This window comes from Gracilinanus agilis, chromosome 5, assembly GCF_016433145.1.
Source record: "Gracilinanus agilis isolate LMUSP501 chromosome 5, AgileGrace, whole genome shotgun sequence".
NCBI classification, from domain to species: domain Eukaryota; kingdom Metazoa; phylum Chordata; class Mammalia; order Didelphimorphia; family Didelphidae; genus Gracilinanus; species Gracilinanus agilis.
In genome coordinates, this window is record NC_058134.1 from 309,450,286 (window position 1) to 309,467,997 (window position 17,712).

Genomic DNA, 17,712 nt, shown 5'->3' on the forward strand with positions numbered 1-17,712 from the left:
CTCGGAGGCTGGAGGCTCTCTGAGGTCCTTCCGCAGGAGGCGGCACTCACCAGGCCGAGGAGCTGCGCGTGGCTGCCCTGCTCGAAGACGCCGCTCTGGTTGCAGAAGCTGATGCCCCAGCGGATGAGGTAGTTCCAGTTGGCGTTGCGGTCGAAGTAGTGATGGACGATCTTGGGGAAGCGCAGCGCCACGTCGCCGAAGAAGGCCGTGTTCTCCAGCACGTGGGAGAAGGCTGGGAGAGGAGGGGGGGTGAGCGGCCGGACCCCTGGGAGCTCAGCGGCCCGGCCCGCCACCCGCCTCCTTTCCCGGGATCCGACGCGCATGAGCTGGCCGACCCTGGCCAAGCCGCGTCCCCTGCTGGCCTCAGTTTCTTCACCTGTCAAATGAGCTGGAAACGGCCAACCGGTATCTTTTGCCGAGAAAACCCCAAACAGGGTCATGGAGAGCCGGATGTGCGCAAACAACAACAAAGCTAGCTCTCGAGGTGCCCCCAGCCCCCCTCTGGCCCCCGACACTTCCTGGCTGGATGCCCCCCTCGCCTGGGCCTTAGCGCCCTCCTGCCTTGGGATCAGTCCACGGTCCTGCCTCTGAGGTGGAAGGGAAGGGTTAGAAATGCTCCAAATAGCTAATAATGAGAAAAAAGGCAAATGAAAGCCTCTGGGGAGGAGGGGGAGAGGCGGACCCGGCCTCGGAGGCCCGTATCCCAGGGAGGGCTCGCTCTCTGGAGCCGGCGGGGATGCCCGGCCGTCGGTGCTGAGGAACCACAACTTCCCCGGCCGGAGCCAGGTGGGGTCGAAGGCCAAGAACTCTGTCCGGCCTCCCCCTGCCCACTGGGCTCTGGGGACGGCCGGGGCAGGAATCTGTGCTATTGCACTAGGCCTGGCCGGCCCAGGATTTCTGGGAGAAACAGGAATCGGCTTGTAGCCGGGAAAAAACTGCAGAGACTCGGCCACCTGTGGGGAGCCGGGGGAGAAGAACCAGGCCGGAGCGGAAGCCCGGCCCACCAAGGGGAAAGTCCAGAAGAACCAGGCCAGGAATCGGGATCAGGAAGACGTCAGTCCCCATCCGGCCCCGCAGCCTGAAGCTGAACCCAGGCTCCGTCTCTAGGTGCCTCCAGGCCGCGGCTGTTCCGGAGCCCCATTTCCCCTCGTGGACCCTTCCCCAGGGGGCTGGACCAAGCGCCCAGGAGGCCAGAGAGCTCATTCTGAGGCCGCAGGCACAGGTGTCCAAGAACCGCTGAGGGACGGGCCCGGGCTCTCCAGCCCTGAACGCCGAGGGCTCTGACCTCTTGTCTGACAGAAAAGGAAACCGAGGCCACACGGGTGTGCCCCAGCAGAGCCCCTCTGATCCTCACAACAGCCCTGTGAAGTGGGTGCTATTCCTGTCCCCATTTTACAGATGAAGAAACCGAGGCAAACCGCAGGCCAGTTGCCCACTAATAAGCGTCGGAGCTGGCTTTGACCCCAGAGCGGAGGCAGGCCTGGCACGTCAGGCTTTCCCTACCGTCCTTCAGCTTCTCGTCCTCGGGAAGAGGCCCATCAGGGAAGATGTCGGACGCCAGGAGGGCGGCCCGGGAGTCCTCTAGCACCTGTGGAGGGACACAGACAGGAAGGGTCAGGCTCATTCTGCTCAGGAGGAGGAGGGGGCACAAGGGCTGATCCAGGCTGGCAGGCCTGAGGCCGGAGCCCATCAGAGACCCTCGTGGCAAACAAGACGCATCCCCGGGCCAAGGGGACAAGAAAACCACTCTGAGCCCTCACAGAATAGGAAACGCGGTCCAGCCATCAGGGAGTGGCTGCTGGGGAGCACCACGGCACACACAGCGCTGCCATCAGGATGATCTGAATTCGAATCAAGCCTCGGATATTTATTCACCAGCTGTAGGACCTTGGGCAAGTTGCCTCAGCATTGTCCTCCTCAGTTTCCTCATCTGTAAAGTGGGGGCAACGACTGTCCAGAGCTGCTGTGAGGACTGTGGCAGCCACTTAGACCCCCCTCGCTGAGGCAGGAACCCCTCCTCAGACCCTTCGTGACTGTGGCTTGGGGGACAGTAAAGATGGACCAGACCCCTGCTCGACACCACCCTGGCCCAAGGAGCCATTGGGGGTGCTGGGACGGGGGAGGAGGCACAAAGGCACGAGGAACAGGATCCTGACACCAGTGAGTGCGGGGAGTGGCGCAGGCTGGGAGCAGGCAGGACGCCTTCGTTACGCATCCAAGGCCTAAACCCAGAGGGTGACTCTGGGGCCCCTGTTTTACACAGGAGAGAATGGAGCTGTGGAGGGGTTTGGACTTTCCCAAAGCCTCACTGGTAGGAGAGAGCAGAGGTAGAATTTGAACCCAGGTCTCCTGCCCCAGGGCTGTGCCTCCCATTGATGCTTCCTGTGTCAGTCAGTAAAGAAGCCAGAGCAGGCCAAGGTGGGGTGTCCAGGGCCTCCCCTCCACTGTCTCTGAGGCAGAGTCCAAGGGAATGGGTCAGGAGATCCTCAGGTGTCCTGGGAAAGGGAGATATGGATTCGAACTCTGGACACCCACAGCAGTGATGGCTCTGTCATAGGGTTTTGAGATCAGAGGTGATGGGTGATGGGCAGAAATGAGGAAAGGCTGTAGCCTGGCCAAGAAAGAGGCCATTCCCCGTCTCACATGGGGGGTGGCCAGGCCAGAGGGGGCAACATGAGAGAAAAGGAACAGCAGGGGCAGGGCAAACGTGCCAGAGCACAGAGATGGTCAAGCAGAGCCTCAGCTCAGGGGAGACAGGCCGGGCTGGGCATAGCGGCCAGCCCTGCACTTCCAGGCCAGTTTTACCCGCTTGTGCGCCACCCCCCCACCAGGCCTCCCAGCTCCCCCTGCCTGGGACACTCTCTTTCTGCCCAGCTCCCTGCCAGGCCCAGCTCGGGTGCCCGTTCCCCCCACCAACCTGTGTCTGGTTTGTATTAACTTCTCTGGGCAGAAGCCCCCCCCCAGAGTGTAAACCTCTCAGGGCAGGGACTGTCTCCCAGCAGGTGTGATTCCTGGCAAAGAGCACCAAATGGCAGCCCTGAGCTTGTCCCCTAAGAAGGCACTGGGCACTGCTGCAGAGGGCACCCGACCTGGGTTCAAATCCCCAACCTTACTACCCGGGCAAGTCCCTTCCCCTCTCAGCCTCAGTTTCCTCATCTGTGAAATGGGGGTCATCAACGTCACCAGTATGACGGGGCCGTGCCCTGGGCTGGGGGGGCCCATCCTGGGCTCACCTGGAAGAGGCCCTTCAGCATGACGTCTATGATCTTGTACTGCTGGTGGACGTCATTGAGCTCCACCAGGTTCTTCAGCGCCTTCAGCTGGTCCTTGCGCTTCACCGCAAACAGCTTCTTGTCTGAAGCCCCGTTAAGGTCTCGCCCGACCCGGGCAGCAGAGCGGGCACACACCCCTTCACCCCTTCACCCAGGCAGGTCTGCAACCCCCCCATGCGCCAGGCCGGAGGGCACGAGGACGAAAAGGAAGCCGGCCGGCCCTGCCCGCCAGGAGCTTCCATTCTGGGGTGGGATGGGAGTGCAGGGGGCCATATAGACGTACATACAGGTGTGTGTGCAGAGAGGGAGAGAGGGAGAGAGACAGAGAGAGAGACAGAGAGAGACGGAGACTGAGAGACAGAGAGAGACCGAGAGACAGAGAGAGACCGAGAGACAGAGAAAAAGAGAGANAGAAAAAGAGAGAGAGACAGAGACAGAGAGAGACCGAGAGACAGAGACAGAGAAAGAGAGAGAGACAGAGACTGAGAGTCAGAGAGAGAGAGACAGAGAGAGACAGAGAGAGAGAGAGAAAAAAAGAGAGAGACAGAGACAGAGAGACAGAGACAGAGAGAGAAAGAAAGAGAGAGAGAGAGAGACAGAGACGGAGGGAGAGAAGGAGGGACAGGGAGGGAAACTACTCCCCCAGAAAGGGTCCCAGCTCAAGGGGCAGCAACCCAATGCCAGCAGCCTCAGCCTTGATGGCCTCTGAGGTTTCTCCTAGCTCTTGGCATTTTCATCACTTACAAAGCTGGAAACTGAGGCTCAGTGACTGGACTGAACCCCCTCAGCAGATGCTCCTGTGAAGTGTCTAAACTTCCCCCAGCGCTCAGTAGGAAATGAGCACTTATTAAGCGCCTACTATGTCCTGGTCCCTTTGCTAAGGGCTTTACAAACATCTCTCTCATTCCTCACAGCCATCCAGAGAGGTAAGTACTATCAGTATATCATTGCCATTTTACAGTTGAGAAAACAGAGGCAGGCAGAGATGAAGTGACTTGCCCAGGGTCACAGAACTAGGACGTGTCTGAGGCAGGATTTGAACTCAGATCTTCCTGGCTTCGTGGTGCCCCCATAGGCTCCTGGTACCCAGAAGATGGCATATGCTGTTCTAGCCAAATCAATGCCCCCATCTCCACCTCACTTTTCCCATCTATAAGTAGGTCAAGTGCCCACCTCCCAGGGTAGCTGGGGGGAAAGTGGCAGGGTACTTTGGAAAGAGTCCAGGCTCAGTCATCAGAGGGCCTGGATTCAAATCCCACCTTGGGCAAATGCCTTCCCTCTGTGAAAACCAGAGCCTCCATCTTCTCCAGACAGCCTTCACCCCTTCATTCAGGGCCTCCCTCTGTGGGCCGATCTCTCCCCTCAGAGAGTAGAGCCTTCCAGTTCTCAGCCCATGACGGGAGCCTTTGGGGCCCCACGGAAGTGAGGAGCTGCCACCCCCGCCAGAGGGATCCAGGCCCAGACTGGGGCAACGTCACCGCAGCTGCCTCGGATGCAGGAAATGGCCCGGCCTCTCAGGGATGCGCCGGGTAAACGACTTAAGATTCTTAAAGCGCTTCCAGATGTACCATCTCTGGCGGAACATGGGGGAGGGAATGTGACTTAGCCAAGGCTAAGTTACTGACAGCAGAAGCGAACCAGGACCAGGCTTGCCCCAAGGCTGGCAGCCTCTCCTGCTGGTTCCAGGGAAGCTGTGGGTGTGGGGGCGGGGTGTAGGCCCAGCTCCAGGCTTCAGCTCCTGCCTCTGCTCTGCAGACCTTGGGAAAGTCACTTCCCCGAAACAGGCCTCCCCGTTCCCATCTGTAAAATGGAGGTGGTGGGTCGGCAAAGCCTCCATGGGCTCACACCCTCTCTGGGATAGGACTAGCTGCACTCAGACGCCGGCCTCTCACGCGCTCAGCCCCCAAGTAGGGTGACCGTGGCTGCCCCCGGCCTGGGGCTCCCTAATAGCCCAGGCCTGGACCGTCCCTTGGGGGGATCCTCATGGCTCCCTCTCTGGGCCTGGGCCTTCTCCTGTCCAGCCAGCAAGCCCTTCTCCCTGAAGTCTCCTCACCATCAACCCCACCAAGGCTGGCAAGAGCCCCGCTCCCTCCCCACTGGCCACCCGTCTGTCTGTCTGTCCATGCATCCTGGCTGGCCAGGGCTGAGCTCCCACTCTGGAAGGAAGGATACAGATCTCCAGGCTGGGCTCAGGGTTCGGCCTCCCTGGCTCCGAAGCCCCCGTGCCGGTCAGCATCAGAAGGGAAAAGAGGGCGCAGAGCGTGGCGAGCTCCATGTTCCAGGGCCTGGAAGGCAGAGAAAGCCCGTGGGATCGTGGCGGCCATCACCTCAATGACCCCTCGGAATAGCTGACAGAGCAGAGCTTGGAGCCAGAAGACCCAAGTTCAAATCCCACCTCCAGCCCTCACTGTCAGCCTCAGTAGGCCTGCCTGGGCGCTGGCGTGATGATTAGGAAGGAGCCAGGCAGAGGGTCTGATGGCACAAGCGCCAGTGAAGTCCCGTGTGGGGCCAGCCTTGGGCCCATTCTACAGATGAAGAAACAGAGGCCCAGGACGGGGGAAGTCCCAAATCTAGCACCTGTGCAAAGCGGTTGGGCAGCGGAAGGTGGGTGCTCTTTCTGGCAGGAGAAGACAGGAAGGGTGGCAGTTTAAGTTGGGAGGCCCACTGGGGCACCCTGACTTACCTAGGGGGGGCTGGGGAAGGGAGGCGGAGCACGGAGGGGCCTGCTGAGTCCCCCCTGGCCCGGGAAGGGAAGGAGCTACCGGGGTGAGGAGGCTGCCCTGCACGCAGCTAGGGAGCGCCTACTGGGCGCGGGGCACAGGGGGACAAAGACAGGGCCCCGCCCCCACGAACACACACCCGGGGGCTCGAGCTGACAAAGGGCTCCCCAAGCAGCGGCCCCAGCCCGCCTTGGCACTGCCAGGTCCCAGCTGGCACTCCCTCTGGGATGTGAGGGGGAAGGGGGGCTGGCTTGTCTCCGGCTCTTCCCGGCTCCCTATCCTGAAAGCCCCTTCGGCTGATTTGCACCCCATCAGCAGACGGGAGCAGATGGGGAAACTGAGGCACGAGGCGGAGGAGTGGCTCCGCCGTCTCCCCGGGCCAGAAGTTGGCTAAGCCCCCCCTCCGCCCGGCTCCCCGGCCCCATCTGGAGAGCCCCCTCACCCGAGCTTCCGCCACCTGCCCGTCCGGCCCGGGCCCCGCGGCGCGGCAGGGATTCTTCCCCGGGCTGGGGCTGCGGTCCGATCGGCCGCTGCTGCTGTTGCCGCCACAACCACGGCTCCGGCTCCCGCTCCCGCCTGGAAGCTGGCCGGTCCAGCCTCCCGCCGCCCTCCTGGGCGTCACTTCCTCCCGCTCCCTCCTCCCGGCAGCCCCCGCTTTGTAGTTTTTTGTAGTTTTGTAGTCCGCGCAGGGCGGCTGCGTCTAGCTAACTTGCACTAAGTTTCAGCCCGCCAGCCGAGAGGGGGCGGAGTCTGAGCAGGGGGCGGTCCCCGAGGGCACCAGAAGGGGCTTCCCGTCCCTTCCCAGACGCTGGCTGCGGGGGGGGGGAACCCTGGGCCAGCCGCGTGCCTCAGTTTCCAGCGCTGTAAAATGGGGGGAGGGGCACCCTGTGACCTCCAAGGCCCTTCCGGGCTCTGTGCACAGCGTGTCTGAGCTGAGCGGCCGGTCGGCCTGGCCCGAGTTCACTTTAGCCCGCCCCCGCCCCGCAGGATTGGGAGGTTTGGCGGGCCTGGACTGAACCCGGACCCTCCAAGGACCCCTCCTTCCCGAGCCCCCGGGCCAGCCGTCAGTTGGCCTTCTTCCCCCAGTTCTTTAGTGGCCCACAGCACAGCGCCCTCCCCTGCTTAAAGCGGGCCTGTTACCTCCTGGGGTAGTTCTGGGGTTTTTCTGGCCCACAACCCACAGCCCTAAAGCCAGGGAACCACCAGTCCCAGCCCCCACCCCACCCTCCCCAGCAGAGGTTTGGGGCCAGAGAGTAATGGCGGAAGAGCTCCCAGGATGAGGGTTCAAATCTCATCCCTCGGGGTGGGCCAGCAGAGAAGGGGACCGCCCTGCTGCCCCGGGAGGGCTGGAGTCGCCGCTCTAGATCTGGGTCATTGGATCCTTCCTGGGTAACCCGCCCTCAGCTCGGCTCCGGCCCTCCGAGCCACCAGGGGTATCAGGAGAGGCCCCACTCCAACCAGGCCCGGATCTGGCCTCCAGGGCCTATCTGCATCTGGCCTGGTTCCTGTTTTGGTCTTGACTTTAAGGCCCCACACAGAAACTCCTTGTGGGGCCCTGGGATCGGCTGTCAGGCCTGCGCACCCCCCTGGCAGTCAGTGGCCGGAGCCCACGGAGCCGGCCCAGAATGCCACTGTGAGGTGGAGAAATGAAGAAGCCTGGGGAAGGCGGGAAAGCATAGCATCAAAAGGAGGAGGAGACTAGCTCAGGGCCCCGAATGAAAGCTTAGCAGGCCAAATGAAAGCTTAGCAGGCCAGCTCTGGCTCGGGCCCTTCTTCACTCTGGGCCCCTCTCAGGCCGGGAATGCACCCGCTTCCCCCTTCCCGCTCTTTCGTCTCACCCCAAGCTCAGTTAAAGGGCCTTCTCCTGTGGGAGAGCTTCCGTGATCACAATGCAAGGTGGGTCCCGCAGGAAACTCAAGAGACCATGCAGCGCCACTTAGCCACTTTACAGAGCAGGAAACTGAGGCCCACAGGGGAGATGCTACTTGCCCAAGGTCACAGCCATTCCATGGCAAAGCTGCGATTGGAACCCAATTGCTCTTCTCTCAGGGCACCAAACTTCCTTTGAGGCTGGCTGCGCAGATAGCATGAGAGAGGGGGCGCGATCTGTGCTGGCGGAGAACAGCCCCACAGCGAGGAGAGTCACCTCAAGGCACCGTTAGGGGGTCCTAACGGTGTTGGGCAAGAGGCGCCATGCTTTGGTGGCAAGCGAGCAGGCCGCTAGGTCTGTCAGGGAGGCCTGGGCCTGGATCCCACCTCTGCCAGGCCGCTGGCGCCAGGCAGGGCGAGTCCCTGAACGTCCCCCTCCCCGCCCCATAAAACTCTCTTTTGCCATGGGGTGGGGAAAGGCTGCTGCCGTGCTCTTGGTAAGTGAAGCCCCGTCACCAGCAGCTCTCCCCGAAGTCACGGGCCTGGAACCCCGGGAGCTCCCGCACACTGGTTTGCTCATCCCTGAAGCTGGTTATTAAACTTTTTTTTAACCCTTTCACTTTGGTTCCATTTGGTGCTCGTTCCCAGGCAGAAGAGCAGTAAGGGCTAGGCAAGGGGGGCTGAGGGACTCGCCCAGGGTCACACAGCCAGGAAGGAGCTGAGGCCAGGTTTGAACCCAGGACCTCCTGTGTCTAGGCCTGGCTCCATCCACTGAGCCACCCTGCTGCCCCCTCAGGATCTTCTCCATAATCTCTGCTGCTCTTTCATCCATGTCCCGTCCCATCTCCTTGGGCCTCCCCCAAGGGCTCTGCCTTGGGCCCACTTCCCTTCTCCATCTCTGCTTCTTCACTTGGTGTCCTCAGCTCCCAGGGGATCAGTGATGCAGGGCCTCTCCTTAGCTACAGTCCCCAACACCAGCTGCCTCTGGGCCATTTGGGGCTGAATTTGAATCTCAAAAGTGCCCCTCCTGGTGCTGAAGGTGCCACCTTCCTCCCAGGGGCCAGGGCTCTGGACCCTACAATTGGATTCCTTCTCCTTTACACCCTAACCCCACCCATGGCCTCACAAGGTCTCCCTCCCATCTGCCCACGCCCCGAGCTGGTGCCCCCTCTCATCACCTGCCACAGGACTACTGCTCTAGCTACTCATGTGTCAGTCATTTGCCTAAAGCCCTGTCTGACCATCCACCTGCCCACCTGTCCACCCACCTCTCCCTAAACTGCTGTGGCTCCCTAGCACCTCCAGGATCAAATAGGCCCTGCTTCACATTTAAAGCTCCCCCAAACCTGGCCATTTCCTACCTTTCCACACAGGCCACACCGAGCTCCTGGCCATGCCTCTGAGGACACGCCGTCCCCTACCTCTCTTTCCTTTGTATTGGGCTGTTCCCCATGCCTACGATGCTCTGGCCCCTCACCTCGTCTTCCCCTTGGCCAGAGCACTCAGGGGGATCCCAGCCTTGGTCCCTTGCCCAAACCTGAGATTCTAAGGGTCTCCCCTAACCCCACTCCCCAGCTCAAACACTCTCTGTTCAAAGACCTCCAATAATTCTTCCATCTTGCCTTCTAAGGTACTGCCAGCCCTGCCACATCCCCATTCCCGGCCCTGCCATCCGCTGGTCAGTGCTGTAAAATTCTGGCTCGGGGGGAGGGAGGGATGCGGAGAACAGTGGCTAAAGCAGGGCCTGACCGGTTGGTGGTCAAGGCTATAGTGAAACAGTGAAAGGGGGCCCTGGGGTTCCGCTTCTCTTGCATGGGGCAGTCCCCAAACTGACTGTGCGTGCCCTGGCATATCAGGTGGCCTCTCTGAGGACGAATCAGCCCATGCCAATGTTGCCCTGGCTTGCAGGACACAGGCCGGAAGGCCGCCTAATCGCCTGCCATGATTCAGGCAGGACAGGACCACACCAGGGCAGGGGAAGCACGAGCACTGCCGCATCAGGAGTCGAGAGAGTCACAGGGCAGAAGCCTAGCCAGTACCAGGCACGTGGAGCCAGTGAGGGTGCCAGGCTGCCCATCCCTGACGCCTGCTTCCTCCCTGTCAGGAAGGCTGTGGGATCAGCCTCCAAGTCCAAAGTCCAACCCCACGCTGGAGTGACACCCTGAGAAGAGCCTGGCACAGTATCTGGCACACAGCAGGCGCTTATTAAATGCTGACTGATGGGTAAAACCAATGGCTGCATAGAAGTCTGAGGAAAGACCCTTCCTCTGGTTTTTATGGGCAGCCTGTCTCACCCCTGGCTGCTTCTGTTGCCCAGAACACCTTCCTTGGGTTGAGCCCCAAATCTATGTTGCACTCGCCTCCCACCAGGCCCTCTCTGGAGCATCTCCCGAGTTTCCTTGTCCACAGGGCAGGCATCTGAGTGTCGGGAGTCTTCAGTACCTCCAAGGCCCCTCGCAAGGACTCCCGTTTCTACAGTACATCCTAGTGGGGTCTATTGTCTGCAGTGTTGTACCATTTTGCAGATGAAGCAAATGAGGCCCATCCAGGGTCCCAGAGCCGGCAGGCCAGGCCAGGCCTCCTGACTGAGATGAAGGTTGTTCCGTCAGCCCCTCCTGTGCCTGCATGTACTTCCACAGACTCTGGCTCCTTCCTGACCAGACAGCAGGCATCCCCTAGGGACGGCATCAGCCTTCTCTGCCCGCTATGGGCTAAGAGGGGAGAGCCCCCGCCAGGGAGACGTGCTCCGCCTTGACTTGAGGCGGCTGGCGTGGAGCCAGTGACAGAACTGGCTCTGAAGTTCCGAGCACGTCCCTTCCCCGGGCCGGGCCTCGGTTTCCTGGTCTGCGAGATGGGGGCATCCCCAGCCCCTCACAGAGCATCCTCCTCTTCCCCCAGTGTCAGCTTTCTGCTTGCCCTTTGGGCCGTCGGGTGGTTCTGAATCCTGCCTCTGCATTCCCAGCATTAGTGAGGGCTCTAAACAAGGGGGTAGGCCGAGGGGTCCCCTTCTGGGCCGGAGTCTCCAATCCTTCTGAGTGCCAGGAGCCAGGAAGCTGCTTCCCGTCCAGTCTGTGAGGCTACTGGGGAGACTGGGGGTGGGGGAACAGGAGAGGGGCTGGGCCGGCCCCAGGCTGGCACGTGGCACCCCTTTTATCCCAGGGAGCTGCCCCAAAGATTCGGAGATGTAGTGGGCCGAGACAGAACATCCAGCCTTTATTTAATAACAAAACACCTAGCAAGCTGCAAACCGCTCTCCTCTTCTCCCTGTCCAAGCGCCGCGGCCTTCCCGTGTCGGGCTCAGTCCCGGATGTGGGAGAAGGACACGGCCACCCCTCCCAGGCAGCTGATGGCGGGGGCATGAGAGGACAACCACAAGCTTAGAGGGATCCAGGGGGCTCCACAGGCCTCCATGGCACCTGCTGGAGGGGAGGAGCAGGCCCCACTGGGGGGCCTGGAGAAGCTCTGCGGACACCCTCCCTCAAGGGCAGAATTGGAAAGGACCCCTGAGGACACCCCCACCTGCACCAGGATCCCCTCTATAAAGCTTCCGAGAGGTGGTCACCAGGGAGAGGGCACTTGCCCAACCCTCAGAAGTTATTCCTTCCAGCCCACCCCCCCCCCCTTCCAGGCCCAGTTCTGCCCTTTGGGGCTGAGCAAAGTGTCTAGCTCTTGGCCCAAATGTTCTCCCAGGGCACTGCCCAGAGCCTCCGGGCCCAGGGGCTGCTCATCCTGCCCCAGCATCCCCTTAGAAGGTGCCGCCCAATCCTGGAGATGGGGAAGAGGGCCTCCTCTTGTCTGTCTCAGTCAGCTGGGGGAGATCCTCCCCCTCTACCCCTTCAAACCCACCCCCGGCCTCCTCCAGGGGCTGCACTCTGGGGAAGGCCCAGCCAGCCCCCTCACAGTGCTGAAAAGGATACACCAAATCCTGCTGGTGAGGCTGGGTCCAAGTCCTCTCCGACAGAGCCTCCAGCAGGGCCGGGATGGTGGCGGACCCTGCTGGGCCCGACAGGGAGCCTGTCCTCTGAACCTGCGGATGGGGGACAAGTCCTTCTGGAGGGGCCCTGAAAGCCCCCTGCCCCGGCTTTCTGGGGAGACTAGCAGGAGGTGAACACATCCAAGGGACCTTCTCCCTCTGCACAGAGAGGCAGGGGGCAGCCACCGGCAGATGCTTCCTCACTGAGTGACCTTGGGCCAGTCACTTCACCCCCACTACGGAGCCCTGACGGCTCCTCTGCCTTGGAACCCGTACACAGACCAAAATGAAAGGAGAACACCCATGGGACTGGGGGGTGGGGAGGGAAGGAAAATGCAGCCGGGACAGCTGGGGGTGGAGACCCTACCCAACTGTGGCTCACCCTCCAGCTCCGGAGCTCCAGAACCCACTTCCCCAGTGGCAGCAGAAACCCCCATGCCTCCTCCCAGCACTCCCCTGGGCTTCAGGCTGCCGGGTCTTGGCTATTCTCTGGGCCCTCCCCACACCCTCTGGAATGTTCCCCAGACACTGCACCTGGCTGAGGAAGCTGTACAGGGCACGCAGGGTGGCCATGGGGAGCTCCGAGAACTCGAGCTTGGCTGTCTCCCGCAGCACATGGCCCAAGTCATCCTGGGAAAGGATGTTTCTGCTCCGGAACCTCACAAACTGTGCCAGAAAGAAAGCCCCAAACACCTTCCAGCTCCAGCCAGGCTGGGGAGGAGGCAGCCCAGCTGGGGGCAGAGGCTACACACAGGGAACCTTGGGGGAGGGAGGAAGGAGGGGAGGACAGAGGAAGGGCAGAAGCGGAGCCTCTTCTGCACCCAAACAAGCCCTTGAAGCAGGAGCAGAGGGCAGCCCCCCACGCACCATGGGTCACCTCTGTCCAGGTGCTGTGGTCCCAGGTGCGATGCTGACTCTCCCCCAGAAGGCTCAGACCATCTCTAGGTTTTCTATCCATCCCCGTGCCAGCAGCACCGAGTAGGCCCCATGGCCAGGCTCACCGGGGCGATGGCAACTAAAGCAGCCCCCCACCCCGCTGAAGGGGCCATGAACTTGGACAGGAGACGAAGGTGCCTTTTCCCCTCACCAACTTGTAGATGAACTAGAGCATTTCCTTCAGTTGTGAGTTACAAAACGACCCCGTGGGTCTTCCCAGCCAGCCCCAAAATGGGTAAGGAAGAAGCTGAGCCTGCAGGCAGGCGGGTCTCTGGGGACTGGGTCTGTGTCGAATACAGAACAGCCTCCCACCCCAGGCAAGGTGGACACCATCTGCAGGGCGAAAGCCCATCTCTTCCCAAAAGGCTTATCTGAATTTAGATATTAGAACAAAAAGAGACAGCTGGATGGAGTCCAGAAAGCCTCTAGTTCAAATCTTGCCATGGGCATTTATTGGCCAATCCCAGAGTCTTCCTACAGCTCTGGAAGGGTCTGCCACAGTGGGAGGCCCGCTGGTGGGGGGAGGAAGCTCCCCCAGTGGTATCCTGAGGGAGGAGGGGGTTGAGGAGGCCCCTCCCAGAGGGAAGCAAGGGTGACATTCCCTGGTCCCTGGCAGGGTCAGGTGCCCAGGAGAATGACTCACCAGGGTCATGAGCCGCAGGAGCTCTGGGCTGAAGAAAGAATTGTCTCCAGCATCCAAGAGGGTGAACAGCAAGAAGCGATTCCAGGGTTGAGAGGCCACGTGCTGGGCTGCAGGAAGCAACAACATGCCCACCTGGAAGCTCTGGGCAGCACCTTGCCCCATTTATGGGCACTACCCAGGGGGCACTGGTTCTGAGAGGTCAGTGGGAATCATCCCTATCATCTGGTCCTGGGTGGGGACATAGGGCTGGAAACAGGGGATGTGGGTTCTAATCTTCCCTCTGACACCTCCTAGATGGATGCCACTTCCCCTCGCTAAGCCTTAGCATCCTCTTCTGAGATGGGGATAAGAACACCCAGAAAAGACCTGAACAGTTTTCAGAAAAAGAAATAGGAGCCAGCTCAAGTCATATGAGGAAATGCGCCAAATCCCTCCTGATTAGAGAAATGCAAATTAAAACAACTCGGAGATACTACCATCTCACACCTATCAGACTGGCCAACATGACAGAAAAGGGAAATGACGACCACTGAAGGGGAGAGAGGAAAATTAGGACACTGGTGCATTGTTGGGGGAGCTGTGAATGGATCCAAGCATTCTGGAGGCAATTTGGAACTATGCCCAAAGGGCCATCAAACTGCATACCTTCTGACCCAGCAATGCTACTACTAGGTTTGTATCCCAAAGAGATGCACGAGAAAGGGGAAAGACTCACTGGTTCAAAAATATTGATAGCGGCTCTTTTTGTGGTAGCAAAGAACTGGAAACTGAGGGGATGCCCATCAGCTGGGCAATGGCTGTGATTGAATACCATTGTGATGAGCAGGAGTCTGACTGCAGACTGAGACGTACTATATATGTCACTTTCTTCTTTTTTTTGGTTTGACTTTTCTTCCACAAAATAACTCACGTGGAAAAATGTTTTCCATAATTACATACCTAAAATCTTTTATCGGATTGCTTGCCGACTCAGGGAGCGGCGGGAGGGAGGGGAAGGAGAATTTGACTCAAACTTTAAAAAAACAAAAGTTAAAAATGGGTTGGTTTTTTTTCATGTAATTGAGGAAAATATAAAATCGTATCGGGGAAAAAAATGACAAGTAGGATGATTTCAGAAGAATCTGGAAAGAATGACGTGAACTGATGCAAAGTGAAACGAGCAGAACCAGAACACTGCAATATGTCCTAATGAACAACTGTGAGTGACCTAGTTGTTCTCAGCTATGCAATGATCCAAGACAATCCCAGAGACTCATGATGAAAAATGCTGCCTGCCCTCTGAGAAAGAACTAGTGGAGGACGAATGCAGCCAGAAACATACTGTACTTCCCTTTCTTTCTTCCTCTTTTTTTTCCCCTTTGAAATCTCTTCCATAAAATGACTAATATGGAAAAATGTCTTACATGGTTGCGCACGTAAGGTCTGATGATTGCTTCCCCTCTCAGGGAGGACGGAAATGAGGGAGAAAATATGGATCTCAAAAAAAGTTTTTTAAACCTTAACCTTCTGTCTTAGAGTGCTAAGGGCTAAGCAATGGGAGTTAGTGACCTGACTAGGGTCACACAATCTTAAAGAAATGAAATGTTTAAAAATTCTTTACATGTAATTGGGGGAAAATAAAATATTATTTAAAAGAGAGAGAAAGAGAACACTTAGAGAACCTACCTCCCCTAGTTCAGATCGCAAGAATTCAATGAGCATTTATTAGGTGCCAGCTTTGTGCCAGACACCGTGCTGGAGGCTGAGGACAAAAGTGAACCAGGTCTCTGCCCTGGCCCCCCAGCTGAGATTCTGGGCCCTGGTGAAGGAAGTAACACCAACACCTCTAAGGAGGAACAGGATATGTACATAGTAAATACAAGCAATTAGAGAAAGGGGGGATGAAGGAGGAAGAGGGGACTGCTTACGAAAGGGGCAGAAGGAAGAAGAGGAAAAACGAAGGAAAGAAAAAAGGAATGACCAAGGTAGGCAGTCCTGGTCTAGCTTAAACCCCTGTCTCTACCGGCCTCTGGCCCTTCCCTATCCCTAATGGGAGACAGAGCGGCCAAGGAGACTTTACCGACATCCAGGCTCTTTGCTTGTAGGTAGTCCAACAGGGCCTCCAGGCAGCCAACCACAGCCTGGGACAGCAGCAGGTCTTTCTAGAATAGAGAGAAAGAGTGGTCTGGGTGTCCTGGCCAATGACTGCTAAGACAAGGGGAGGCCACTGCTGACCTCCCAAGGCCTCTCCTCTTGCTACAGGGCTGGGGAGGGATGGAGATGGAAGGCTTTCCCTTTTTCCCTTTTCCTGCTACCAGGCACTTAGTCCATGTTGACTGAATGAAGCGACCAAATACACTTTAAAGGAATTATAAACTCTAAATGACCATTTGAGAAAAGCTCTAAAGCATTAATAGTAAACAAAATGCAAATCGAAACTGGGAGGTTTCAGCAATTCAAGTAGGCCACAGTCACATGTTGGCAGGCGGCAGGGAGAAGGCACACAGGGCTCCGATTGTCCTGGATTTCAATTCGGGATCTTCCCAGAAGAGTGGCTGTAAATACCTTTAGGATCCGGCCGACACCGCGATATCCCCAGCTGCCCTCTTCGTGGTAGCAGGGGCCGGCTCAAGAAGTGACCACAAGTGGATGTCATGCAGTATTATTAGGCAGTAAAGAAAGGAGAGATGCAGAGAAATTTGGGAAGATGCGCATGAACTGATCCAGAGTGAAACGAGCAGAGGCCACAGATCAGCACACACGACGGCCACCGCTACGGAAATGTGAGGATCCCCAAGACGAAGCGAGCCTCGGGCCAGGGAAGCCCTCCCAGGACCTGAAGAATGGATGAAATTGGGCGCCCCGGGCCTCATGGGGCAGAGTGGGGGCCTGGGGCAGGAAGTCACTCGTGCTCAGAGGCAGGCACCCAACTGCATGAGGACGCTTAATTGTTGCTCTGGAGAGGGGAGGAGATTTTTTTTCCAGCTATGACTGATGGAGCAAGAAAAGACCCCAATAACACTTTTTAAGCTGAGAAACAATTAGCCTGGACCATCAAACCTCAGCTTCGTGTGAGACCTCAGAAACCAACCAGCTCACCCCAAGAAGCCTCTACAGATCATCTGGCTTGTCTCTCCAATGGCTGGGGAAGGGACTGGAGACAGGGAGAGGATTTGGACCTCCAAATTTGAAAAAGTCAAAGTTAAATAATTATTTTTTAAAAATCTCCTCTACCTCCTACTAGACAAATCATGGTCCAGCTCTGACCTGAAAACCCCCAAGGAGGAGGAGTCCACTTCTCCCCAAGGCATCCCCCAAGATAGGCCCGAGTCCTAAAGAGTTGTCATCGTTGGAAAGGCCCGGCCTCAATTCATCTCTCTACTACTTCTGGTCAAGGAGAACAAGTCTAACCCGAACCCTTTGGTGCCTGCCTTCCATCAGTCCTCACGGGTAGGCTTAGAAGCCCTTCACCATCCCGGTTACTTGTCATTGTCTTTCCCAAGATGTGGTGTCTGGAGCCAAACACAGTCCTGGAGATACAGCCAGCCCAGGTCAGAGGTGGCAGGAATGCCTCCTCTCACTTGGGACACTCGGCCTCTCTCAGGGCAGCCTAAGGCAGCTCTAGCACACTTGAGACTGACTTACGCTGAGCTTGCGGTCTACTGAACCCCCCAGATCTTTAGCCAGTGGTTGGAATCCTACCGAGTTAGGCCTCTCCAAGGTTGTATTTCTGATGTGGAGTTTTTGCACCCCAGAGTAAGACTTTACATTCATCCCAACTAGATTTCATCTCATTGGGTTCGAGGCAGTGTTTTAGCCTGTTGATACCTGTTAGGATCCTACTCTATTATCCAAAGTTATAATTCTCCCTCCATGTTCTGTGCAAGCACACAGAACCTTTATCAAAGTTACTATTAGAAATGGGAACTAGCACAGGGCCAAGCACGGTATTGTGGACCCCTCCAGCTCCTTCCAAGCCAACCCTCCATTCCAACAGCCATCCAAGCAGACCTGATCCCACCCAGCTACCTAGCCACTCAGCTGGCCATCCGGTCCACAAAAAGCCCATGAAAGAGCTGCTCAAAGAAATCTAGGTAAACTCTATGGGGAGCTCTCTCCTCATCTCCAGTCTACTAAGCGTGTCCAAAAGGAGGCTAGTCTAAAATAGCTGCTTCTCAATGGAGCCATTCTGGGCCTTTGGGACCACTGCTGCCTTTTCTGGGCGTCACCAGCCATCTTTTTTTTTTCCAAACATTTATTAATATTCATTTTTAACATGGTTACATGATTCATGCTCCCACTTTCCCCTTCACCCCCCGC

The 17,712-nt window shown here is 58.0% G+C and overlaps 2 protein-coding genes across 2 annotated transcripts in view; both read right to left on the reverse strand.

Moving 5' to 3' along the window:
• The window catches only part of CCDC134 (coiled-coil domain containing 134), a 21,295-nt gene extending 14,721 nt beyond the window's left edge, over nt 1-6,574 (reverse strand). Inside the window, exons 1-5 of the mRNA XM_044679303.1 lie at nt 6,435-6,574; nt 5,445-5,557; nt 3,234-3,355; nt 1,504-1,588; nt 51-232 (exon numbers count right to left, since the gene is read on the reverse strand). Of these exons, the coding sequence (XP_044535238.1) occupies nt 51-232; nt 1,504-1,588; nt 3,234-3,355; nt 5,445-5,547 (492 nt within the window). The 5' untranslated portion in view covers nt 5,548-5,557; nt 6,435-6,574. The remainder of the gene's footprint in view (nt 1-50; nt 233-1,503; nt 1,589-3,233; nt 3,356-5,444; nt 5,558-6,434) is intronic.
• Nucleotides 6,575-11,158: 4,584 nt separating this feature from the next.
• MEI1 (meiotic double-stranded break formation protein 1) overlaps nt 11,159-17,712 on the reverse strand; it is a 75,708-nt gene continuing 69,154 nt past the window's right edge. The window contains exons 27-31 of the mRNA XM_044679304.1: nt 15,473-15,554; nt 13,414-13,520; nt 12,369-12,500; nt 11,708-11,888; nt 11,159-11,277 (exon numbers count right to left, since the gene is read on the reverse strand). Coding sequence (XP_044535239.1) covers nt 11,159-11,277; nt 11,708-11,888; nt 12,369-12,500; nt 13,414-13,520; nt 15,473-15,554 — 621 coding nt within the window. The remainder of the gene's footprint in view (nt 11,278-11,707; nt 11,889-12,368; nt 12,501-13,413; nt 13,521-15,472; nt 15,555-17,712) is intronic.